This window comes from Nomascus leucogenys, chromosome 7b, assembly GCF_006542625.1.
Source record: "Nomascus leucogenys isolate Asia chromosome 7b, Asia_NLE_v1, whole genome shotgun sequence".
NCBI lineage: Eukaryota > Metazoa > Chordata > Mammalia > Primates > Hylobatidae > Nomascus > Nomascus leucogenys.
In genome coordinates, this window is record NC_044387.1 from 56,508,218 (window position 1) to 56,533,083 (window position 24,866).

The following is a 24,866-nucleotide window of genomic DNA, read 5'->3' on the forward strand; positions in this document are numbered from 1 at the left end:
TGTGTGCATGTGCATGAGCACGTGTGTCCATGCATTGTGTGTACATATGCCTATGTGTGTCTGTGTGCACGTGCTCACTGCCATGCATATTTGCCCCTGTGTGCCTGTGCGTGCATGTGTGTGCGTGCATTTGCGTGTGCAGGCACTGTGTGTTTGCATCTGCTCATTGGCATAGTGTATCATTCTGTGTCCAGGGGCCCTTTCCTGTCTCGAGAGCTTCCGACTGTCCTCTGCCCAGATTGTCCTCTTCCTCCCTCCCTTCTTCACTCACGAAGCCCCTGGGCCAGCCTGGTGAGTGTCACATAGGCTTCAAGGAGCCTCTGAACCCCCTTAACCTGTACACCAAGTTTTATGAATATTTCTGGAGATAAGCCACGATTCACAGCAATTTTCTAAAGGGGCTTATGCCCCTACTCTCCATATTCAACCCTAACAGGTTCAAAACCACACCTCTGGGTTTTTTTTTGTTTTGAGACAGAGTTTCGCTCTGCCGCCCAGGAGTGCAGTGGCACGATCTGGGCTCACTGCAACCTCTGCCTCTCAGGTTCGAACGATTCTCCTGCTTCAGCCTCCTAAGTAGCTGGGATTACAGGCGCACACCACCACGCCCAGCTAATTTTTGTATTTTTAGTAGAGATGAGGTTTTGCCATGTTGCCCAGGCTGGTCTTGAACTCCTGATCTTCAAATGATCCACCTGCCTTGGCCTGCCAAAGTGCTGGGATTACAGGCGTAAGCCACTGCACCTGACCTTTTTTTTTTAATTAAAATTTTTTTTATAGAGATGGGGTTCTCACCATGTTGCCCCGGCTGGTCTTGAACTCTTGGCCTCAAGTGATCCTCCTTGCCTCAGCCTCCAAAAGAGCTGAAATCTTCACCTACTCATTAGGAGAAACACTTCTAGCCTAGGATTGAAAGTGCAAGCTCTGGAGCCAGAGGGACTTGAGTTCCAACCCTGACTGTGCCACCTATCATGGGTGCCTGGGGCACGTCCTGGACCCCAGAATCTCAGTCTTCCCATCTGTAAAGTGGCTTTTTTTTTTTTTTTTTTGATATGGAGTCTCACTCTGTTGCCCAGGCTGGAATGCAATGGTGCAATCTCAGCTCACTGCCACCTCTGCCTCCCAGATTCAAGCAATTCTCCTGCTTCAGCCTCCTGAGTAGCTGGGATTACAGGCTCCCACCATCACACTCAGCTAATTTTTTGTATTTTTAGTAGAGACAGGGTTTCACCATGTTGCCCAGGCTGGTCTCGAACTCCTGAGCTCAGGTGATCCACCCATCTCGGCCTGCCAGAGTGGTGGGATTACAGGCGTGAGCTACCGTGCCCGGACTGAAGTGGCTTTTTAATAGAGTGTGAGAATTCAACTGAGCGAACACGTGGAAGGCTCTGGGCACAGCTCCTGGTGTGCAGCAAGCATGATAAACATAGCTACTGTTCGTGTAGTAGACGGAGCAGATGGAAAGTCCTCCTTGCTCCCAGAGGTGGCAGTCTGAGAAAAGAGTGTCATTTTTTTCTTACTTTATATGCACATATCTGTACATGTGCACGCACGTGTAAATAGTTGACGTTCTGTCTCTCTCTTAATGTAATAGAAATGCAATCACTATATATCCATTAGTCTTTGTCTGCTTTTTTTCTCCCTGTAACTAGGTGTGATAGCTGGGTCTCAGGTCAGCACGCGGAGACCTCGGGCTTTGTCACAGCATCTGGTTTCCTGTGTCTGGTGGCTCCATAGCTGTTTAGGCTGTTCCCAGTCTTGTGCCATTTCTGATGGTGCTGTGGCAGGCACCTGTCACCTCTGCATAGGATGGCTGGCCGAGGGCTCAGTTGAGCTTCTCCTGCTTCATGGGCCAAACTGAACCATCCCTTCTCCCAGCCTTCCCACCTCCAGGACTGTACCTAGGTTGTTTCCTCTTCCAGCACTGATTCTGGTGTGGCACAGAAAGATGAAGGGAATTCCACAGGGCCCTAAATTGAGTTAGTTGCCTCGTCCTGGTCCAGGAGTTTCTCCTTCTGGTGGTCTGGGGTGGGGGCAGGGCTGCAGCGAGTGGGGGCCGCACTGTGGTCGGCATGGGAGTCTCTGTGACAGCCGGGACATTCCAGGTGCTCAGCAGCCCTCAGCCCTGCACAGGGTCACAGGCCCTGTGCTTTTTGCAGGGGCTGGGGAAGGAGGGATGGTTTCAGGTGACCCTTCTCAGCCTGGGTCCCCCACCCCTCCCAGACTTTCTTCCTGCCCTCAAGCCTGGGGTCAGCAGGTTCCCAGGCCGGGGCGTTCAGAGAGCCACAGACCGTGGCTCAAGGAGACGAGGAGAAGACGGGAGCTGAGGCTCTGGGATGGAGTCAGAGGCTGGGCTAGGCCATCCACATTGCTGTGTTCAAATCTGGCTCCTCCATGCACCAGCTGACATGAGCAGTTGTCTTCACCTCCCCAAGCCTCAGTTTCCCCTCTGTAAAAACAGGGTGGGGGTACCTTCCTCACTCACCATTAGAGGATAGTGTAAATACCCTTAGCATACAATAAGTGCTCAATATGTGCAGTGCACTCTGATTATTAGTTGGTGTTTGGAGAAGTCAGTCCTCTGGGCTTGGGGCATTTATTACACATCCCAGCCATCCCACAGAGGGGACATGGGTATGAGTGAGACAGGGCCTCTCCTCTTGCATGCTGGCGGAGGGGACAGGCACAAATTGACAGCTTAATTCAGCGTGACAGGTGTGCAGATGCTGCGGGAACCAGGGCAGGGCACCATCAGAACTGCTCGGGTCAGGGTGGAGATGGGAAAGGATGGAGGGAATAGGCCACGTCACATCTGGGCTTTGAAGGTAGGAGGCGCCATGGGGAGAAGCGGAGGAAGGGCACTCCAGGCAGAGGGCCCAGCACCAGCAAAGGCCTGGGGCAGGTTTGGGTACAGGAGATCCTGAGGGTTGGGGAGTTGGGTAGGCAAGGCAAGGATATAGGCAGGTTTCCATTCTGTGACACTCCCTCTAGGGAGGGACTGAGGGGCAGATGGAGAGGCCACTCACTGCAGTTGTCCAGGCAAGAGCCAGGCACTGATGATGGCCTGGATGGGTCAAAGTTGGAGAGGAGAGAAGTTGGGGAGGGAGAGCTCAGGGGAAGATGGCCCGCTTCCGTCTTTCCCCTGCTGTTCATTCCTCAAGACCTACCGAGAGCTTTCTGCACAGCCCCACCCCCAGGGCCGTGGCATTCACCCCTCAGCCACGGAGACTCCCACCGGCCATTTGGGCCCAAATGACTTTGCAAGCTCAGGGGTTCTCGCTGCCTGGGGATTCAGGGCTCTTGAAGAGAACACGGACGTCCTCACTCATCCTCCCGGAGTCCCTGGCAGGGGACCCCGCATGGTACCTGAGTTTCCTCTCTTTGGGTCTGTTTCAGGAACTGGTGCTCCTATGTGGTGACCCGCACCATCTCATGCCATGTGCAGAATGGCACCTACCTTCAGCGAGTGCTGCAGAACTGCCCCTGGCCCATGAGCTGTCCGGGGAGCAGGTAAATGAGGTGGAGAAGGAGCTGATGGCATTCCAAGTGGAGGCACAGTTTGGGCAAAGGCCTGGTTGTGAGACTGCATGGGGAGTGTGGGGGAAGACTGGACCCCCGGGTAGGCGGAGCGAAGGCAGCATCAGCCGACACCATTCTCAGCCTATCCGCTGTGCTGTTCAAGCACCTGGAGGGCTTCCTGAGGGAGGGATACACCATTTGCCTGCATTCCTTTACTCAGTGAGTATTCACTGCTGGGCTCAGGCCAGCCCAGTCTGCAGGGTCTTCCTGTCCAGCTGGTATCCAATCTCCAATCCCTGTGGCAAGGTCGGAGGGCGGGACAGAAGGGCTGAATCCCAAAATATAGGAGGAGAGAGCCTCCAAAGGGACCTGGAGGCAGCAGAGGATCCTGGAAGCTCTGGGTTTGTCCCCATGGGTGTCCAGGGCAGTGGGAGAGGTCATGGAGGACCCTGTCTCAGCTGGGCCACCTGGGGACTCTTTCAGCTACAGAACTGTGGTGAGACCCACATACAAGGTGATGTACAAGATAGTGACCGCCCGTGAGTGGAGGTGCTGCCCTGGGCACTCGGGAGCGAGCTGCGAGGAAGGTAGGACTGCCTGGCTGGCTCCCGGAGCCCCGCGACAGCAGGCCAGGTGCCTCCCTGCAGGTGCATGGAGCCGTGAACTGTTAGACAGTCATGCACAGTACCGTGCCTGCTGGGGCCAGCTGCACAGAGCCTGGCTCAGACACAGTCAGTGCTTGTTGTCCCCCCTGCCCCCCACGGTGACCGCTTGCCTCTTGGGAGACTCTCAGGACCCCCAGAAGAATATTATACATGCTGCATAGCTCACATTTTAAGTCATGCCATCCTAAGTCTTTCCTCCACACTCGGGGAAAACCCATCCAGACATTTCTGTATGACACGATAACAGACATTACAGGGAAGCAAAGAACCATTTTAGTCAGTTCATGGGTCAGAGAGGTAAGAATGGTTTTACCTATCCTGCAGATGAGGAAACCGAGGCTCAGGAAGGGGAGGGGCACACACCTCTGTCTGTCTGCCAGGCTGTACTCCCCGCCCCCCATCCCTGGGCTCCAGGGATGGGAGGGCCCGGCTGGGCCCTTGTGTGCGGAGCATGTCCCCAGGCTCAGGGACTTCTCTCACCCCACCTGGCTTCACTGTGTGTACCTCTGGGTGGCTCAGGGCTGAGCACCCTGCAGGGGCACAGAGGAGGCAGCCTGGGCCTCCCAGGAGCCTGGCCACACTCTCCCCTGCAGAACCCTCTCCTCTCCTCCAGGCACCTGCCCCTCTGCTGAGCAGCCCAGGCCCCTCCCATCCTCACTGCCTGGCTGAACCCATGAGCAGCAGATTTTTGGACACCAAGAGCTGTGTTTCCAAGCATGGTGCTAAAGAGGACGGGCTGGCCCAGAACCATCCTGAGAACCAGGCTCAGAGACAGCTCAAGGGACAGAAGAATTCAGGGCCCCCAAAGCAGCACATGAACGTGAACATCAGTCTCAGGACATACCCCAATTCCAGAAACACAAATGTGCGAAAATGTAGCCTCTGACTCAAAGGAACATGGTGCTTCCAGAAGCCACGGCTCACAGGTGTTTCTTGGGAGATTTGCACACTTCACCTCCCGGGGACCCTCAACAGCCCAGTTCACAGATAGGGTGACTGAGGCCCAGTGAGGTGGAGTGGAGTGCCCAGAGGCACACAGCCATGGGGATGGGGTTCAGAACTCACCACGCAGTGGGGAGGGGTCTGGCAGGTTCTGACATGGGGTAGAGGAGTACCCAGTGAGGCCGGGGAGAAACTGGGTGGCTAGAGGGAGAGCCGAGACGCCCCATGCCAAACACCCCTGCAGAGAGGCAGCCACAAGGGCCGGTGTGGGAGGCTGGAGCGGGTGGACAGACGTTTGAAGGCGAGCCAGGAACAGCACCCTCTTGTCACTGGTGGGAGGGAGAGGGGAAGGCAGGTGGGGCCGAGGGGCAGGAGAGCCAGCCAGGAGGGGGGGCTGCCAAGGAGACCACAGAGGAGCTGTGGAGGAGAGGGCCAAATCCCCAGGGCATGGGGGCTGCCTGGTCCCAGGCAGGGCCTCCCCAGACAAAGGCCATTCTGTCCCTGGCTCCCCTCCCAAGGGCAGACCTTCCTGGTCTCTGGGGCCTTCAAGGAGCGGGTGAGGGAGAGGACAGGTGGGGACAGCACCCATGCCCTTGAATCTAGCTGCTGGAGGCCGTGAGTCCAGGAGCCAGGCCAAGGGCTGGGGGCTCTGCTGATGCTAAAGCAGGGGCATGAGCCAGGCAATGGAGCCAGGCCAGTTCCCTCTGTGGGGCCTTCAGGTCCCAGCGTGGGTATGGGATATCTGAGGCTTCCTGGGCCGGGCCAGCTCTGCCGCACACCAGCTGCATGGCCTTGGGCCGGGGACTTCCCGTGCTTGTGCAAGTCATTGTGCAAGGGCCCTGGGCTTGAGGGTGCTGCACTCCAGGCGGCATTCTTCTCCTGCCCACTCGGAGGGAAAGGCACCGTCACTAAAAGGCACCAAGCTGCTGTGTGTGCCTGCAGCAGCCCGGGCTCCTCCACATTCAGCCTCAGTGTCCTCACCTGGGAAATGGGCAGGATGATAAGAGTCTGCCTCCCTGGCTATTGCTAGGATGAAGTGTTGGAGCCTGTGGAGGAAAGGGAGGTGAGTGAGTGGATGCATCCACTATTCCAGAAAACTCTGCGGGGGTCCTAGGAATGGGGAGCAGAGAGGCATAGGGACATTGCCAGGGGACCCTGGTCTCTTTCCTTCCTCCCACAGTTGGGTTCAGGCTGGGCTCCCAAGCTGCTTCTCCTGCTGCTGCCCACTTTTGTCACTTGCCCAGTGCTGTCTCTTGACCCTCGAGCCCTGGAGCTGCATCACCAAGGCCAACAGGTCCCAGGGCAGCCTGGGGTGGGCCAAAGGAGGAGAGGGAACACCTGCCATTCTGGAATCCAGCCCTAAATCAGCTGCACTCTGCTGTGTGACTTGGGGCAAGTCACTTCTCCTCTCTGAACCTTGGCTTTATCTGGAAGTCACCCAGCATGAAGAAGTAGCACTCACGCTTGGCTCATGGTAGATGCTCCACAAATGTCTTCCTCTCCCATCCTGCTCCCCCACCACCTACCCCACGCTGGGGATTCCATGGCGACCTGGCAGACACAGCCCTGCCTCCCGCCTCTGAGACCCCATTTCACAGTCAGCTGCTCAAGAAACGGACCTTGAGTCTCTGTGAGGCTGGTGGGCTCTAGTAAAGGACTTCACGGCGCTGGGCCCTGGTTTTCTGCAGAATGGGGATGTTCACTTTGTGACAAATGAGGATTGTCTCATTTGATGTCCATGGCAACCTGTGGAGAAGGGGCTAGAATGGGCTCCATTTTACAGATGGAGAAACTGAGGCTCAGAGAGGTAATGGGACTGGCCCGAGGTCACTCAGCAGGTGAGAGCCAGGATTGGGACCTGTCTGAGCAAGCTTCTGTGCCCCCAGGCCTCAGGAGGTGGGGCTGGCCAAGGGGTCACCTGGCCGCCTCTCATCAGAAACAATAGGGCTTATCAGAAACAATGGGTGAGGAAGAACCAAGGCCAGAATGCACCAAGTGGGCCAGGGAGGGGTGGGCGCAATGCCAGGGCCATGTCAGGAGGGCGGGACGAGCCCCACAGTCACCTTTTCTGGGCCTGGGCCTGACCCCCTGAATGCCTGGGCCAGACCCCCTGAGTGCCTGGGCCAGTGGGCTCTGCTGACAGTGGGGCTGCTGCAGTAAACCCCTTGTCACTCTGCCTCTTGAGACTTCCTGCAGACAGATCAGCCCCACTGTCCAGATGGTGAAAGTGAAGCTCAGAGAGGGTGTGGGTCTCACATAAGGTCACACAGCAAGCAAGTATTGTCGCCAGGTTTCTCCCCAGGGTGCCGACCTGAGTTCTGTGGCATCCTCCTGCAATAATCAGGACAAGGGGAAGGAAAGCTGCCACCGTCCTCCATGCTGGGCGCTACAAGGCATACCCCCTGCAGGAGCCATCAAGTAATGGTACAGAAGGCCCAGATGCAGAAACTGAGGCTCAGAGAGGGGAATGCCTTGTCCAGGGGAGCAGCCTGTGAGCTGAGGAGCAGGGCTCAAACCCGGTCAGTCTGACTCAGTCAGGGGTCTTTCCCCTGCAGCAGTGCTGGCTGAGGATGTCCCCGGGAGCGTGTTCGGACAGCTGGGATGCTGTGAGGCTGGCGGAAGCCAGTCTCAGCCCCAGCTCCTCCTAGATAGAAAGATAGAGAGGCAGGGGCTCCCTCCCCTCCCCTCCCCATGGGCCCCCTGGAGCTGGGCTGCCTCTGCTTCCCGCTCATAGGTCCCATTGTCCCCAGCATACGTATTCCTTCCCCATCCATGGTTCCTCACAGCCCTTGTCTTCCAAGAAGAGGAACCAGAGAGAGGACACTTGCCCGAGGTCGACTGCAAAATAGCCTAAGAACAGGCCACACAGTGGCTCACACCTGTAATCCGAGCACTTTGGGAGGCCAAGGCAGGAGGATTGCTTGAGGCCAGAAGTTCAAGACTAGCCTGGGCAACATAGCAAGACCCTATCTCAAAAAAAAAGTTAAAAAATTAGCTGGGCATGGTGGTGCACACCTGTAGTCCTGGCTACTCGGGAGGCTGAGGCAGGAGGATTGCTTGAGCCCAGGAGTTCAGGTCTGCAGTGAGCTGTGATCCTGCCACTGCACTCCAGCTTAGGTGACAGAGCAAGATCCTGTCTCTAAAAATAAAATTTTAAAATAGCCTAAAAACAGACTGAGGTTCTAGCCCAGGCCCTTCCTGGGCTCCTTGGTCTCTTCTACCATCCAGGGCTGGGCACTCTCCACACACATCTCTTTCATCCTAACCAGGCTCCAGGTATGGTGCTAAGTCTGAGCTTTACTTTGCAGATTCAGAATCCAAGGGCTAAACATTGCAAATCCACCTACATCCACCACCCAGCTACCCCCACTCCTGGGAGTCCCAGCAACCCCCACCTCCTGCCAGCCCATCCTGCATGCCCAGCCAACAATGGCTGCCTCCTCCACACTCTCAGCCCCTGCCTGCATCCCCTGAACCTCACCCTCCCTCTGTTTGGAACCCCTGCCCACACCGGCTTTGTCTCCCATACACGGCCTTGGCAGTGGCCGGCAAGTCGCTGCTCTGCCTGCAACCCACTGGGTGCTCCCACCTGGCTAGGTTGACCCCCATCCTGCCACCATTACTCCCACATCCCCAGTGCCTGGCACGGGCCACATATAAAGTGAGTGCACAGGAATTGAATAGGAACTTTGCCTACCCTGAAGAGGAGGCCAGGCCAGACATAGACTAAGCCTTCCCGGAGGCTCCTGATTGGGCTGGAGGGTTCTTGGAGCTCCCAGCCCCAGCTCTGACCCTAACCCCTGGCTCTGGCCACTGGAAGCAAATATTTACATTTGCAAAGTAAATTCCTTGCAGGAGACTAGGACTGGGGCTGGGAAGGCTGCCTCCCTATGGCCTGTGGTTATTAAACCAAGCAGAGCAGATCTGGGGGGTCAGTTGTGAACGAGGAAGCCCTTCCTTTGGCTCCTCTCCAAGGAGAGAAAGTCATGAAGGTGGATCCCAGGGACACCTCTAGCTTTTCACACCCCTAATCCCCAACTTTTCACACCCCTAATCCCCAACTTTTCACATCCCTAATCCCCAACTTTTCACATCCCTAATCCCCAATTTAGGGCAAGATTGGAATCCCAGCTCCCCTCGTCCCACTGCAAGGACAGAGCAGAAGCCTCTCCTCTCTGGACCTCAGTGTTCTGTGTCATGAGGTGTCGTGAGGGTCCTGAGAAGGGGCACAAAGCTTAGCTCAGGCGTGGCACTGGGCAGAGGGAAGAAGAGCCGCTTATGGGGCCCAGGGCTAGAAACTACAGACAGCGCTGGCCTTGTGGAGGTCAAGACGTGGAGGTCAAGACAGGGAGTGATGAGCTTCGAGGGGGCTTTGACACTGGTAGGTGTACTGGCCTGTTTGGGAAGGCTTCCTGGAGGAGGTGACATGGGTGCAGCAGCTGTAGAGATTAGGGGAGGGCATGGGGTGGGAACGTGCGTGCGTGCGTGCATGCGTGTGTGTGTGTGTGTGTGTGTAGGGCATGTGAGGACCTCCCAGATGGTGGGAAGTGGCCCACAGTCAGGCTCCCAGAGTGGAGCTGGGGTTTGTGGTCCTGGGACCAGCCTTCAGGGCCTCCCTGGGAGGACAAGGTTGAGGCTAGGGAGGAACCCTTCAGAAGGGACCACCAGGCTGAGAAGAGGAGGGTCTCAGCTCACGGGGGCCTGTTTCAGGGCCTTTGACCAAACACCAGTGGGAGGGATATGACATTTGTTTTGTTTTGTTTTGTTTTGTTTTTTTGAGAAGGAGTCTCACTCTGTCTCCCAGGCTGGAGTGCAGTGGCGCGATCTCAGCTCACTGCAAGCTCCGCCTCCTGGGTTCACGCCATTCTTCTGCCTCAGCCTCCCAAGTAGCTGGGACTACAGGCGTCTACCACCACACCCAGCTAATTTTTTGTATTTTTAGTAGAGACAGGGTTTCACTGTGTTAGCCAGGATGGTCTCGATCTCCTGACCTCGTGATCTGCTCGCCTCGGCCTCCCAAAGTGCTGGGATTACAGGCGTAAGCCACCGCGCCCGGCCGGGATATGACATTTTTGTCCAACAGCAGATCTCCCCACAACCTGTGGCTTCTTCCTTACTGGAATTTTGTGTGCTACAGGGTCGTTTTACAACCTGCTACATCCCTTAAAATGTTTCTGTCCATTTCTCAGAATTTTGGGGGAGTTTTTGGATAACTTTTTGTGAATCTTATATCCAAAGCCAACATTTTCTGGTCTTTTGAACAGTTATTTCTTTAAACTCTTTTCTTTTTTTAATTTAAATTTGCAATTACTTTGAACATTTGATGTCTGTGCTGCTGGTCAGACCATGTTTTTATTTGTTTTTCTAATTCTTTCTGGCCCCTGGAGAAACATCGAAAAGAAACTGGTTGAAAAAGAATTTCCAGCCACAAGTTTACAGATTAATAACTCAGGGACACTCTAGTGTGACATTAAAACATTTATGCTGATTTTATTATTTTTTTAGATAGGGTCTCACTGTTTCAGTGCAGTGGCACAATCACAGCTCACTGCAACCTCGACCTTCCAAGTTCAAGCTATCCTCCCGTATCAGTCTCCCAAGTAGCTGGGACTACAGGCATGCACCACCACACCCAGCTAATTTTTAAATTTTTTGTAGAGACAAAGTTTTGCCATGTTACCCAGGCTGGTCTGAAACTCCTGGGCTCAAGCAATCTGCCCACTTTAGCCTCCCAAAGTGCTGGGATTACAGGTGTGAGCCACTGCTTCTGGCCCATTTATGCTGCCTTTTTTTTGTTTGTTTTTTTTAGAGGAGTCTCACTTTATCGCCCAGGCTGTAGTGCAGTGGTGCAATTTCAGCTCACTGCAACCTCCACTCCCAGGTTCAAGCGATTCTCCTGCCTCAGCCTCCCAAGTAGCTGGGATTACATGCACGCACCACCACCCCCAGCTAATTTTTGTATTTTTAGTAGAGACAGTGTTTCGCCATGTTGGCCAGGCTGGTCTCGAACTCCTGAGCTCAGCTGATCCACCCGCCTCAGCTTCCCAAAGTGCTGGGATTACAGGCGTGAGCCACTGTGCCCGGCCTATGTTGACTTTTAAGACAGTTGTGTCTGCCTTATATTTGGCTTGCTTACTCAAAATTTATTTTCAGTTGGTGATTCATGTATTCATCAACAAAAGTTTTGTACATGGCCAGGCGCGGTGGCTCATGCCTGTAATCCCAGCACTTTGGGAGGCCAAGGCGGGTGGATCACGAGGTCGGGAGATGGAGACCATCCTGGCTAATATGGTGAAACCCCACCTCTACTAAAAACATCAAAAATTAGCTGGGTGTGGTGGCATGCTCCTGTTGTCCCAACTACTCAGGAGGCTGAGGCAGGAGAATCGCGTGAACCCAGGAGGCGGAGGTTGCAGTGAGCCGAGATTGCACCACTGCATTCCAGCCTGGGTGACAGAGCGAGACTCCGTCTCAAAAAAAAAAAAAAAAAAAGTTTTATACATGAGGCCCATGAGGTCCTACTGGGTGCTGGGCGCTTTTGTAGGCCGAGCACAAGACAGACAAGGTCCCTGCCCTGGTGGGGCTGATGTTCCAGCCAGGAGGCCAGATGCCAGGCAGTGGCCTGGGAAACTGTAGCAGTTAATAACACGCTAGAAGGTAGATAATGCAATAGAAAAAAAAAAAAAAAAGAAAACAACAGCAGAGTAGAGGGGAGGGCAGAAGCAGGTGGGGGGAGCAGCCAAAGCTTCATCACAGAGGAAACTCAAACATCCCCAGGTTGCAAGAGATGGCCGCTTCTTTTGGTCAACTTCCCGAAAAGAGTACTAAAATGACATCACATCTCCACCTGGAAGCAGAAAGAATGCAGAGGGCTTGGTGAGGCCATTCTTCTCAGGCACCAGCACTCCTTCTGAACACTGAGCCTCCCTGCCAGGTGCCCCCCACCTCCACCAACCAAAAAAAGAAATCTGGCCCTGGAATCAGGCCGACCTGGGTTCAAATCCAGGCTTGGGACCATCCCGTGGACAACCGATGGCGAGTTGCCTCTCTTCTCTGCCTCATTTCCTCCTAGCGGGGAAGTGGAGCTGAGTGTCATTCACTCATCCACCTTTATCTGAGCATGGGCGACAGAGAAGGGGTAGCACAGAGCTGCCCTGTGCCTCGGTTTTCACACCTGGAAAGGGGAGGTAAATTGGAGGTGATACTAGCACCCACTCACAGTTAAGACTACGTATGTGAAGTGCTTAGAAGGTGCCAGGCCCAGGGTAAATGCTAAACAAGAGTTGTCTGTTCTGATTATCATCTTCCTTGTAGGATTGAGCCAGGCTATACAAGGTCCTTCACATGAGCATGGTTCACAGTGATGTCTCCCCTCCCCAGGGAGTCCCCAGTGCCGGCCTCAGTCCTGGGCTGGCAACCCACCTTCCTCCATCCTGGGTGAGATTAGCCCCCTGTGCCTGGGCAAGTCACAGGCCCTTGAGGAGGATATGCTGGGGATGCAGGCTCAGCATGAGTGAAGGCCCCACAATGGGAACCAGAGCAGGGCCTGGCAGCCTCTGCTGGGGGCTGGCCAGAGGGACCCGTCTGGTTTGAGTTCCCGGCGCCTCTCGCTCCCTGCATCAACCCACAGCCCCGCTCCGAGCTGCCAGGCCTGCGCCTTATTTGGGTCTTGTCTCCCCCCAGACAACATTTCGTGGCCTTAAAAGGAAGGCCTGGGGGGCTGAGGGGGGCAGTTGCCAGTGCTGGCTCCACAGCCTCTCCAGCTGTGCCCCCGCCCCTGGTTTGGCCAGTCCATCCCTCCAGCTGTGGAGAAAACCAGTCCCCCAAAGCCAGACCAGCCAGGGTGGCTGGGGAGGGTGAGGGGGGTCCTCCTCGGATAGGGGTGGCAGCAGGGGTTGGCCCTGGAACTGGCTCCCCTTGCCCTCCCAGGCAGCCAGCCTCCCTCTGGTTTTCATTTAAAACCAGGGCTGGATCCACTTCAGTCTCCTCTTACCAAGGCAGGCAGCAACAGTGTGGATGGCGACAGTCACGGCAGCCATTTATTGGGCACCTACTGTGTGTGCTAGTCCCTGTGTGTGCACAGTGGGCCCTTTGCATTCATGGCCGACCTCAGGCCTCACCCCAGCCTGGGAGGTTTAGAGGCCTTAGAATCCCATTTTACAGATGGGAAAATAAGTCCAGAGAGGACAAGTCACGCAGGACAGTAAGTGTCAGGGCTCGGACCCAGGCTTGTCTGAGCTCTAAACTCTTAGCCCATGAGGCTGGCTGGGGTCATTGGGGAAGTCCTCAGCCTCATCTATGGCCCCTGCCCCATTGCCAGCCCCTCTTCCCAGCCCTATCAGATTGCCAGCCTTGCTCTAGCTCAGCCCAGTTCATGCTGTTTGACCCAGATACGTTGCCTCTCCTTCTCTGGGCCTCTGTGTCCTGCGCTGAGGGAAGTAGGGATCCCCGCTGGGGCTACAGTGGTGGGCAGGGGGGCCTGAGGAGGCAAGGATCACACGCCAGCAGGGCTCTCACCCTCCATCCCTTAGTTACAGGTTCCTCTGGCTCCTTGGAGCCCAAATGGTCGGGCAGTACCATGCGGCGGATGGCACTTCGGCCCACAGCCTTCTCAGGTGGGTCCTGGGATAGCTTCTTGGGGTCCCCCTGGACTGAGGGAGCCCTGGAGGGGGCTCAGGGCAGTTTGGTAACTGTCTTAAAAGCCAGCAGGTCTGGCAGTGGAGGGTCAAGGACAGTAACCATCTCCCCACCCCACGCTCCCCAGGCTACAAAAGTTGCTTCAAGGGGCACAGAAAGGACCCCAGAGGGGCGTCTGACCTGGGCCCAGACACCCCGAGACCCATGACCCCTGGACTCTTGCAGACGCCTATTCAATCCCCCCCAACCCCCATTTCCTCTTTTTATTTAATCAGCACTTTTCTGAGCGTCAGCAGTGTGCGAGGCCCCGTGCCAGGCGCTTCCCATCAGCAGCTCGTTTAGACCTCACAGCTGTCCACTGCCCTCCCATTGTCCCCTTTTTAAAGAGGAGGAAGCTGAAGGTCTCTGACCTCCCTGCCCTGCCCCGCCCCAGGCCCCACAGCCAGGAGTGGGGGCAGCACCAGGACTAGACCCCAGATGTTGTGCTAGTTAGGCACTCACCCCTCCCTGCTCTGAGCCGTGTCCTCAGGTGTGAACAGGGGTGACACTCCCGTGAGGAGGGGAGAGACTGCTGGCACAGCACTTGGCTGGGCCAGCAGCTGGGAGGCTCTGTAAATGTCCATAGCTGCTGTGAAGGACTCACGACATTCTCGTGAGTCTCAGCCAGGAGGCCGGGGGGCGCCAGATAGTGGGTCGGGGAGGCTCAGAGGATGGGACCTTTGAGGCCAGCCCAGTCCAGACTGTGCTGGATGGGTCCCCAAAACCGGCAAGCCTTGGACCCAGCCCTGCCCAGGCAGGAAGCAACAGGATCTTTCCAGAGAGGACAAGTCACACAGGACAGTAAGTGTCAAGGCTCAGACCCAGGCTGGTCTGAGCTCTAAACTCTTAGCCCATGAGGCTGGCTGGGGTTGTTGGAGAAGCCCTCAGCTTCATCCATGGCCCCCGCCCCATTGCCATTTCTTGGCTTCTGGGAAAGGGCTCATTTTGGACACAGAGGCTGCCAGGGGTCGGGTCCCTGGTCCTGCTGCTGAAGAAGCGGGCCACTCTGGAGGCTCCAATGCCAAAAGGAACCCATAGGGTGAGGTCCCCCTGGACCCACTGTGATCCTATAGCCCCTCCCCAGCCTAAGGCTCCCTTGTGGGTTGGGGTCATCAGGTATCTGACCCTTTCCTCCATCCCACCCCCCAGAGACTGAAGGGTTCTGAGGGGAAGCCTAGGACCCTTGGCCCTGGCCCCAGCTTCCTCCCTCCCCGCAGGTTGTCTCAACTGCAGCAAAGTGTCAGAACTGACAGAGCGGCTGAAGGTGCTGGAGGCCAAGGTGGGTGAGCAGCTCCCTCCTGGGTGGTTGTCCCCTGCCCCAGGCCAGTCCGGGCAACCACCATCCCACCCTCCCCACCTCCTTCCCCTCACCCCATGCTCGCACCCTCTGTGAACCCACAGGGCAGCTCTGAGCCGACTCGGCGAGCAGCATCCCCTGTCAGGCATGTCATGGTCTCCTCCAGTGTCCCTCCCTCGGAAGCCTGCTCACAGGTCGTGCCTCAGTTTTCCCATCTGTAAAGCGGAGGGGATACTAGCATCCACTCAGTGAAGACTGTATATGTGAAGTGCAAGTCACAGCCAGCCTGGCCTGTTCTTCCTCCAGGAGGCCTGTGAGCTCCCTCCCATGGGGCTCCATCACCATCCCAGCCAGATCAGCATAGACACTGCCCAGAGATCCTGGTAGGATCTCCTGCCTGCCCCTGCCCCATCCCCTTTCTCTATCCCCCCAACCCCCATCCATAATACTGTCTTCCTGGTTTCAAAAACAAAACATCTATCACGCATCTCAAATTATTTCAAGATAAAATGTTGTGTATTTTTTGTTTTGTTTTGTTTCGTTTGAAACAGGGTCTTCCTCTGTTGCCCAGGCTGGAGTGCAGTGGCGAGATCTCAGCTCACTGCAACCTATGCCTCCTGGGCTCAAGCGATCCTCCCACCTCAGCCTCCTGAGTAGCTGGGACCATAGGTGAACAATACCACATCCAGCTAATTTTTAAATTTTTGGTAGAGATGGGGTTTCTCCATGTTGCCCAGGCTGGTCTTGAGCGTCTAAGCTCAAGCGATTCACTGTCTTGTTCTCCCAAAGTGCTGGGATTACAGGCGTGAGCCACTGCACTGCCGTAAAACTTTTTTTTTTTTTTTTTTTTTTTTAATTAAAAAGTACAGCTTGGCGCAGCGGCTCACACCTGTAATCTCCATACTTTGGGAGGCCGAGGCAGGTGGATTACTTGAGGCCAAGAATTCGAGACCATTCTGGCCAACATGGCATAACCCTGTCTCTTTTAAAAATACAAAAATTAGCCTGGCATGGTGGCACACGCCCATAATCCCAGCTACAAAGGAGGCTGAGGCATGAGGATCGCTTGTACCTGGGAGGTGGAGGTTGTAGTGAGCCAAGATTGCACCACTGTATTCCAGCGTGGGCAACAGAGCGAGACTCTGTCTCAAAAAAAAAAAAAAAAAAATTAGGCCAAGCACAGTGGCTCATGCCTGTAATCTCAGCATTTGGGAGGCCGAGCCGGGTGGAACACAAGGTCAGGAGTTCAAGACCAGCCTGGCTAAGATGGTGAAACCTCGTCTTTATTAAAAATACAAAAAATTAGCTGAGGCCAAGTGCAGTGGCTCACGCCTGTAATCACAGCACTTTGGGAGGTCAAGGAGGGTGGATCACCTGAGGTCAAGAGTTCGAGGCTGGGTGCGGTGGCTCACGCTTGTAATCCCAGCACTTTGGGAGGCCGAGGTGGGCGGATCACGAGGTCAGGAGATCGAGACCACAGTGAAACCCTGTCTCTACTAAAAATACAAAAAAATTAGCCAGGCGTGGTGGCGGGTGCCTGTAGTCCCAGCTACTCGGAGAGGCTGAGGCAGGAGAATGGCGCGAACCTGGGAGGCGGAGCTTGCAGTGAGCCGAGATTGCGACACTGCACTCCAGCCTGGGCGACAGAGCCAGACTCCAACTCAAAAAAAAAAAAAAGAAAAAGAGTTCGAGACCAGCCTGACCAACTTGGAGAAACCCCATCTCTACTAAAAATATAAAAATTAGCCAGGCATGGTGGCGCATGCCTGTAATCCCAGCTACTCGGGAGGCTGAGGCAGGAGAATCGCTTGAACCCTGGAGGCAGAGGTTGCAGTGAGCCGAGATCGTGCCATTGCACTCCATGCTGGGCAACAAGAACGAAACTCCATCTCAAAAAAAAAAAAAAAAAAAATGAGCCGGGTGTGGTGACAGGTACCTATAATCCCAGCTACTTGGGAGGCTGAGGCAGAGAATTGCTTGAACCCAGGAGGCAGAGGTTGCAGTGAGCCGAGATCGCACCACTGCACTCCACCCTGGGCGACAGAGTGAGACTCCGTCTCAAGAAAAAAAAAAAAAAGGTTGGGCGCGGTGGCTCACGCCTGTAATCCCAGCACTTTGGGAGGCCGAGGCAGGCAGATCACGAGGTCAGGAGATCGAGACCATCCTGGTTAACACAGTGAAACCCCGTCTCTACTAAAAATACAAAAAATTAGCCAGGCACGGTGGCAAGTGCCTGTAGTCCCAGCTACTCGGGAGGCTGCGGCAGGAGAATGGCGTGAACCTGGGAGGAGGAGCTTGCAGTGAGCCGAGATCGCACCACTGCACTCCGGCCTGGGCGAAAGAGCGAGACTCCATCTCAAAAAAAAAAAAAAAAAAAAAGAAAAAAGTAATTAATTAATTAATTTAAATTAAAAAGTACATTCTAAATTTAGAAACATGAAAAATTCAGAAATGTGAAAAAACAGCCAGCAAACCACTCACAGCAGTTGCCCATGCCCCCAAAGAATACAACTGTCGACATTTAAGCATCCTTTCTTCCAGATTTTCTAAACACACAGACATGCATACACTTTAGTGCCATTCTTTGCTCCATCTTTCCCTTCTCTGGAAATTTATCTTTTGTTTGTTCGTTTTGTTTTGATTCAGAAACAGGGTCTTGCTCTGTCACCCAGGCTGGAGTGCAGGCTGAGTTGGAGCTCACTGCAGCCTCCAATTCCTGGGCTCAAGTTATCCTCCTGCCTCAACCTCCTGAGTGGCTGGCATTACAGGCACGTGCCACCACACCTGGCTAGTTTAAAAAAATTTTTTTTAGAGCTGGGGCCTTGCTATGTTGCCTAAACTGGTCCTGAACTCTTGGCCTCAAGGAATCCTCCTGCCTCAGCCTCCCAGAGTGTTGGGATTACAGATGTGAGCCACTGTGCCCAGCCTGGGAACTTAATGAGATTATCAGATGCAAAAATGTTTACCAATAGAGAAATTTGAAAACCAGGCAAAAGAAGGCATGGTTATGTAATTGCGGAGAATTCATTCTGTGGGGCATTCAGCAGCCATTTAAAATACTTCCCTTGCCTAACATGAAAAGATTTCTCTAGGCTGGGCATGGTGGCTCACACCTGTAATCCCAGCACTTTGGAAGGCCAAGGCAGGAGGACTGCTTGAGGCCTGGAGCCCGAGACCAGCCTGGGCAACATAGCAAGACTCTATCTCTACAAAAAATTAGCTGGGCTTAGTGGCACACAGCTGGCACGCAGTCCCAGCTGCTTAAGAGGCTGAGGCAGGAGGATCACTTGAGCTCAGGTGGACAAGGCTGCAGTGAGCCGTGATAGCACCACTGCACTCTAGCCTGGACGGCAGAGCTAGACCCTGTGTCTAAAATTTAAAAAAAGAAGATGCCGCCAGGCGTGGTGGCTCATGCCTGTAATCCCAGCACTTTGGGAGGCTGAGGCGGGCGGATCACCTGAGGTCGGGAGTTCGAGACCAGCCTGACCAACATGGAGAAACCCCGTCTCCACTAAAAGTACAAAATTAGCCAGGCATGGTGACGCATGCCTGTAATCCCAGCTACTAGGGAGGCTGAGGCAGGAGAATTGCTTGAACCTGGAAGGCAGAGGTTGCGGTGAGCCAAGATCACGCCATTGCACTCCAGCCTGGGCAACAAGAGCAAAACTCTGTCTCAAAAAAAAAAAAGAAAGAAAAAGAAGATGCCCCTGATTTATCAAATGGGAAAACCAAGCTTCCAAATAGCATGTGCTGGCACCTGAGTCACAAGGCACAGGGTTCCAGGAGCAGTTCCCTGAGCTCCCTCCCAGGAGAAGCCCATGTAAGAGGCAACTCAGTCGCACATCTGTGATGGGAATTCCTGGTTCAGGATCTGCCAGAGAGTTTCAGCTTTTCTCTGGACAGGCCCCCATGATCCCTGAGCCCTTGATCTGTGGTCATCTGGCCTTTCCTTGGTCCTCAACAGCTGAGGGGACACCTCCAGCTTCCCAGAGTCTTCCTCACCATGGGCCCAAAAGTAGACTTTGTGTACACCTCCAGGTTTCTATTTCATGTCAGACTCTTCCAAACTTCCTTCCAAATTTAGTGAAAGGCCGGGAATGGTGGCTCACGCCTGTAATTCCAACACTTTGGGAGGCTGAGATAGGCAGATCACTTCAGTTCAGGAGTTTGAGACCAGCCTGGCCAATGTGGTGAAACCCCATCTCTACTAAAAATACAAAAATTAGCTAGATGTGGTGGCGCACGACTGTAATCCCAGCTACTCGGGAGGCTGAGGCAGGAGAATCACTTGAACCCGGGAGGCGGAGGTTGCAGTGAGCCGAGATCACGCCACTGCTCTCTAGCCTGGGCAACAGAGCAAGGCTCTCCATCTTGGAAAAAAAAACAAAAAAACAAACTTAGTGAAACTCTTCCAGCCATACCCTGTGGAGCTTTAACAAACCAAGACAAGCTTCTTATTTGGATAACCATAGAGAAAAAGCGCATGGCCCAGCAAGCACCGTGACAGTCACAAAGCTCAACTTTGATGGCAATGATGGTGTCAACGACTTTTCCATAATGCGTGTTATGAATTGTGTGCTTTGAAAAACACTGTCACTTCTGATGAAGTTCGGTGCCCCTGCGAGCCTGGGGCTCCACTCCAAGCTGGGCCCTGCTGGCTATGTGCCTCCTGCCTCCCAACCAGGTCCCTTGGCTGGCCTGTCCCTAGTGAGACCTGGGCTCACGCATGTAATCCCAACACTTTGGGAGGCGGAGGCAAGATGATTGCTTGAGCCCAGGAGTTCAAGACCAGCCTGGGCAGCATAGTGAGACCTCGTCTCTACAAATAATTTTTTAATTTGCCATGTGTGGTGGTGTGTCCCTGTGGTCCCAGCTACTTGGAAGGCTGAGGCAGAAGGATCATTTAAGCCTGGGTGGTTGAGGCTACATGAGCCGTGATGGTACCACTGCGTTCTAGCCTGGGCAACAGAGCAAAACTCCATCTTAAAAAAAATAGGGAGGGGTCCTAGTGAGACCCTGGTACGCACCCCGTCCCTGTCTTCCTCTTCAGGTGGCCATGCTGACTGTCACAGAGCGGCCAGTACCTCCAACACCAGCTACCCCTGAGGACCCTGCCCCGCTCTGGGGCCCCCCTCCTGCCCAGGGCAGCCCCGGAGACGGAGGCCTCCAGAGTGAGTGTCAGACTCAGACTCCCCCGTGGGAATGAGCAGTGGGTTGGGAATCGGGGAAGTGGGATTCTGGTCCCCACCCTGTCGCTGACACCCAACTTAACCCTCTAGTGGGCCTCAGTCTTCCCGTTTCCCGTTTCTTAGACCCGCCTAAGAGGACCGTCTCCTGGGACTCCTGAATGCTGCAGTCCCTGGAGACCAAGCAGCCCCAGCAGACCCTGCCTGGAGGTCGGGGGGAGCTGGGAGTGGGGATTCTGGATGAGCCTCCTACCTCCAGGCCCAGCGGGGACACTGACCTCTGCCTACCCCCCCACCCCAGGGCTGCCAGGAGCCATAGAGAGTGTGAGGGTCCCGCTGCTTCCCCGAAATGGTAGGTGCTGGTTGGGGGTCTGGGGCCAGGGTGGGGGTCAAGAGCAGATGTGGAGCTGCCAGTCTGATATGCTTTACCCCCCAGACCAGGTCGGTGCTCGGGGGCTGCCTGGGCCCACCGGCCCCAAGGGAGATGCTGGCAGCCGGGGCCCAATGGGGATGAGAGGCCCACCAGGTGAGTGCCTGCAATGTTGCCCCACAGCTCCTCTGGCCATCCCCCCCACCAGGTGGGCCCTTCCCTGCTCCTGACATGGCCAGGATGACCTGGGCCCTTTCATCTACTTGCCTCTTCACTCAACACCCCACCAGGGAGTGCCCCGCCCACGCCTGGGCTCCATGAAATCCTCTCTTATGTTCACTGACCCACATTCCCTGGGCACCTACACTTAGCAGGCTCTGAGCTGGGCACTGGGTGGGGTCAGACATGTCCCTGCCCTTCTGGAGCTTCCATAGTCCTGAGTGCGGGGCTGGGCAGAGGAGAAGCAGCAATGCTTGCCCCATGTGACCAGGGTTTCTATGAGGGGTTTTGGGGGTTTGGGAGCCCCAAGGAAGGAAGACTCAGCCTGGACGAGGTGGAGGACTGGGCGCTGTGCTCATCCCCCTGTTAGACACCAGGTAGCCTAGGCCTGGGGACTCCAGGGCCCTCTCTCATGCCCACTGCTCCAGGCTGCCTTATCCTGTCGCTCAAGGCCACCCTGGGCCTCCTTGCCTCCTGTATACCCACAAATCTGTGTGATTCCATTGCAGGTCCACAGGGCCCCCCAGGGAGCCCTGGCCAGGCTGGAGCTGTGGGCACCCCTGGAGAGAGGGGACCTCCTGGGCCACCAGGGCCTCCTGGGCCCCCTGGGCCCCCAGCCCCTGTTGGGCCACCCCATGCCCGGATCTCCCAGCATGGTGAGTCCCCCTGGGATCCCAGCAGGTGGAGGCAGGGGTGGAGTAGCCATCAGCACAGTGCCTACTACCGTCTGCCAGGTGCCTTCTGTGTGCCAGCCCTGCTCATGGTAGGCCACATGTGACCCAGTCCTCCAGCAGGCACCGTTGTCCTCCTGTGGTTACAGATGAGGAACACTGAGGACCAGACAGGGGAGGGGGCTTGCCAGGGCCCCACAGCCTGGGCATAGGGGAATGGCTTCAAACCCAGGCTGCCTCCAGAACCTGTGCTTAGAGCCACCGGGCATCAGGCCCTCCCGAGCCTTGGAACTGGCTGGAATCCAGTTCTCAGAGCACTGGGACGCAAAAGACCCGGCAGCAGGAAGCAAGCCCTGAACTCCCAAGGCCACAGGCCCGGCCCCTCCTCCAGGCCCTGACATGCATCCTTGGCTTCTTCCCTTTGGCAGCCCAGCCTGACCTGCCCATGGGCTGCCAGGGGTCAGAGTGTGGAGCGCCAGGTTTCAGCCTCTTCTCCACCGTGTTTTTGGTACACAACCCAGCACACCATTCATTCATTCTGCCATCCCAGCATTCATTCCATCTCACTATCCATACGATGGGGACAATGACAGTGCCAGGCTCCCAGAGCTGCGTAACACCCATGTACAGAAGCCTGGCACACAGTAGGTGGTGGATAAATGGTATCTTTTATTGTCATTCCCATTTGACAGGTGACAGTACAGGCTCTGAAAAGTAGAGTGTTGCTGGATGTCACCAGCTAGATTGCAGTGGGGTTAGAACCCACATCTTCCTGCCTCCTGGTCTTGCGGGACCAACACTCTCCACACTCCTCACCCTGGAGCAGGTGCCCAGGTGGTACCAGCCATGCTGCAGGCTGCCCCATAGGGCAGTCCAAGCTGTCTTGGCAGAGGTGGCAGGTGAAGACTAACCACCCCACTCTACCCAGGTCTACTCACTCATCATCTTTGCTCACCCAGGAGACCCATTGCTATCCAACACCTTCACTGAGACCAACAACCACTGGCCCCAGGGACCCACTGGGCCTCCAGGCCCTCCAGGGCCCATGGGTAAGTTGAGTCCAGGCCAGGGGTAAAGGGTGAAGTTGGTAGATGGCAGAAGGAATAGGGTTTGTGGCTATCAGGAGGGAGCTGATTGGGGCACTTCCTGAGATTGTACTTTGTTCTGGCCCTTAGGACATCCTGTCTTTTTCCAGGTCCCCCTGGGCCTCCTGGCCCCACAGGTGTCCCTGGGAGTCCTGGACACATAGTGAGTAGTTCTCCTTGTACTCTCACCCATGTATCTGTCCATCTTTCCATCTATCCATACATCCATACATCTGTCCATCATCCACCCTTGTATCCATCTATCCATCCATCCATTCATCCTTCCATTCATTCATTCAACAAGTATTTATTGATCACGTAATGTGCAAACTACCTTCCATAAATCTTATTCAATCCAAGTAATGAGAACCATGTATGGTTATCACCTAAGACCAAGAAAAGTGGAGATTCTTGTGCCAGCACATGGCAATGAGCTGTGGTGGGACTGACTCCAGGATCAGATCTTTTAACACTGAGCTGTATGAACTGACTGCTGTGTACTGGGTGTATGGTGAAGAACCCAGAGGCTCAGACCAAGCTTGAGGACCCTCCCCAACACCTCTGTTCCCAAACGCCTGCCCACTCCATCCTGCCCCAACATGAGGCTGAGGCCCTGTCTTGTTGCTCAGGGACCCCCAGGCCCCACTGGACCCAAAGGAATCTCTGGCCACCCAGGAGAGAAGGGCGAAAGAGTGAGTACCCAGGTGGCCCCAGGTGGGGGAATTCTGGGGAGTCCTGAGGGCCCCAGATCAGAGTCCTCAACAGCTGACGCCATTCGTCTCCTCCCTCCTACACAGGGATTGCGTGGGGAGCCTGGCCCCCAAGGCTCTGCTGGGCAGCGGGTAAGTGTTGCTGTCTGTCCTGCAATCATCCCTGCAGGATCCTGTAGTCCCAGATTCCTCCTGTGACTCCATCCCCTGCAACCAGAGCTTCTGACCCTCCCTGTCTTGTCATTTATTCTCAGATGCTCCCTGTCTCTGAGACTCATTGTCCTCTTTGGATCAGGCTGCCTCTGTCTCTCTCACTCTGGCTCTCTGTTTCTCTGTATCTCTCTCTTTCCCTCTGTATGTCTGTCTCTTTGACTCTATTTCATTTACACTCTATCTCTCCAATTCTGATTGTAGATCTGTTCATTTCTCTCTTTAATTTGGTCAATTTTGCTTTATGTATTTTGAGTCTTTGTTATTAGATGCATTCATATTTAGTATTTTAATGTCTCCTTGGTCATTTTATCTTTATGAAATTAATATCTTTATCTCTGATAATACTTGTCTTGAATCTACTTTGTGTGCTTTTAATAGCACACCAGCTTTCTTATGCTTGGCATTTGTATATTATATCTTTTTTTATCCTTTTTTTTTTCAACCTGTAACTTTATATTTAAAGTGCATCACGGCTGGGTGTGGTGGCTCACACCTGTAATCCCAGCACTTTGGGAGGCCGAGGAAGGTGGATCGTTTGAGCTCAGGAGTTCAAGACCAGCTTGGGCAACATGCCAAAACTCTGTCTTTATGTAAAAATATGTATATAAATTTTATTAAATGTAAGAAAGTGTGGGCCGGGTACAGTGGCTTATGCCTGTAATCCCAGCACTTTGGGGGGCCCAGACGGGTGGATCACCTGAGGTCAGAAGATCAAGACCAGCCTGGTCAACATGGTGAAACCCTGTCTCTACTAAATATACAAAAATTAGCTAGGAATGGTGGTAAGCACCTGTAATCCCAGCTACTCGGGAGGCTAAGGCAGGAGAATTGCTTGAACCTGGGAGGCAAAGGTTGCAGTGAGCTGAGATCACACCATTGCACTCCAGCCTGGGCAATAAGAGCGAGACTTCATCTCAAAAAAAAAAAAAAAGTGCATCATATGACTTGGGTCTTGCTGTTTAAAAACAGTTTGACTGTTTAGTTAATTTACATTTAATGATATGTATAATTGATTAATTAATATGGTTCTGTTTAACCATCTTGCTGTTTATGTTCTATTTATTCTCTCTGTTTTGTGTTTCTTTTTTCCCTTTTCTTGTCTTCTTTTGGATTGAGTACTTTTTATGATTTCTTTTTTCTTTTTTAGAGACAGGGTTTCCCTACGTGCCTAGGCTGAACTCAAACTCCTGGGCACATGGTGAATGAAGTGCCTTAAGTGATCTTCCTGCCTCAGCCTCCCAAGTATCTGGGACTAGAGGTGTGCACCATTGTGCCTGACTTAAAATCTTCTCTTTCTAAAATTAATTTTCTTT

The 24,866-nt window shown here is 54.4% G+C and overlaps 1 protein-coding gene across 6 annotated transcripts in view; it reads left to right on the forward strand.

Annotated features, from left to right (window-relative positions):
- EMID1 (EMI domain containing 1) overlaps positions 1-24,866 on the forward strand; it is a 54,442-nt gene that overhangs the window by 5,615 nt on the left and 23,961 nt on the right. For 4 of the 6 annotated variants that reach the window (XM_030816030.1, XM_030816029.1, XM_030816032.1 and 1 more), the window contains exons 2-13: positions 3,397-3,510; positions 4,003-4,106; positions 13,658-13,741; positions 15,020-15,081; positions 20,150-20,270; positions 20,587-20,637; positions 20,722-20,811; positions 21,384-21,530; positions 22,505-22,594; positions 22,741-22,793; positions 23,260-23,322; positions 23,428-23,472. In XM_030816030.1, coding sequence (XP_030671890.1) covers positions 3,397-3,510; positions 4,003-4,106; positions 13,658-13,741; positions 15,020-15,081; positions 20,150-20,270; positions 20,587-20,637; positions 20,722-20,811; positions 21,384-21,530; positions 22,505-22,594; positions 22,741-22,793; positions 23,260-23,322; positions 23,428-23,472 — 1,024 coding nt within the window. The remainder of the gene's footprint in view (positions 1-3,396; positions 3,511-4,002; positions 4,107-13,657; positions 13,742-15,019; positions 15,082-20,149; positions 20,271-20,586; positions 20,638-20,721; positions 20,812-21,383; positions 21,531-22,504; positions 22,595-22,740; positions 22,794-23,259; positions 23,323-23,427; positions 23,473-24,866) is intronic. The other 2 variants (XM_030816034.1, XM_030816031.1) reach the window with 1 other exon arrangement.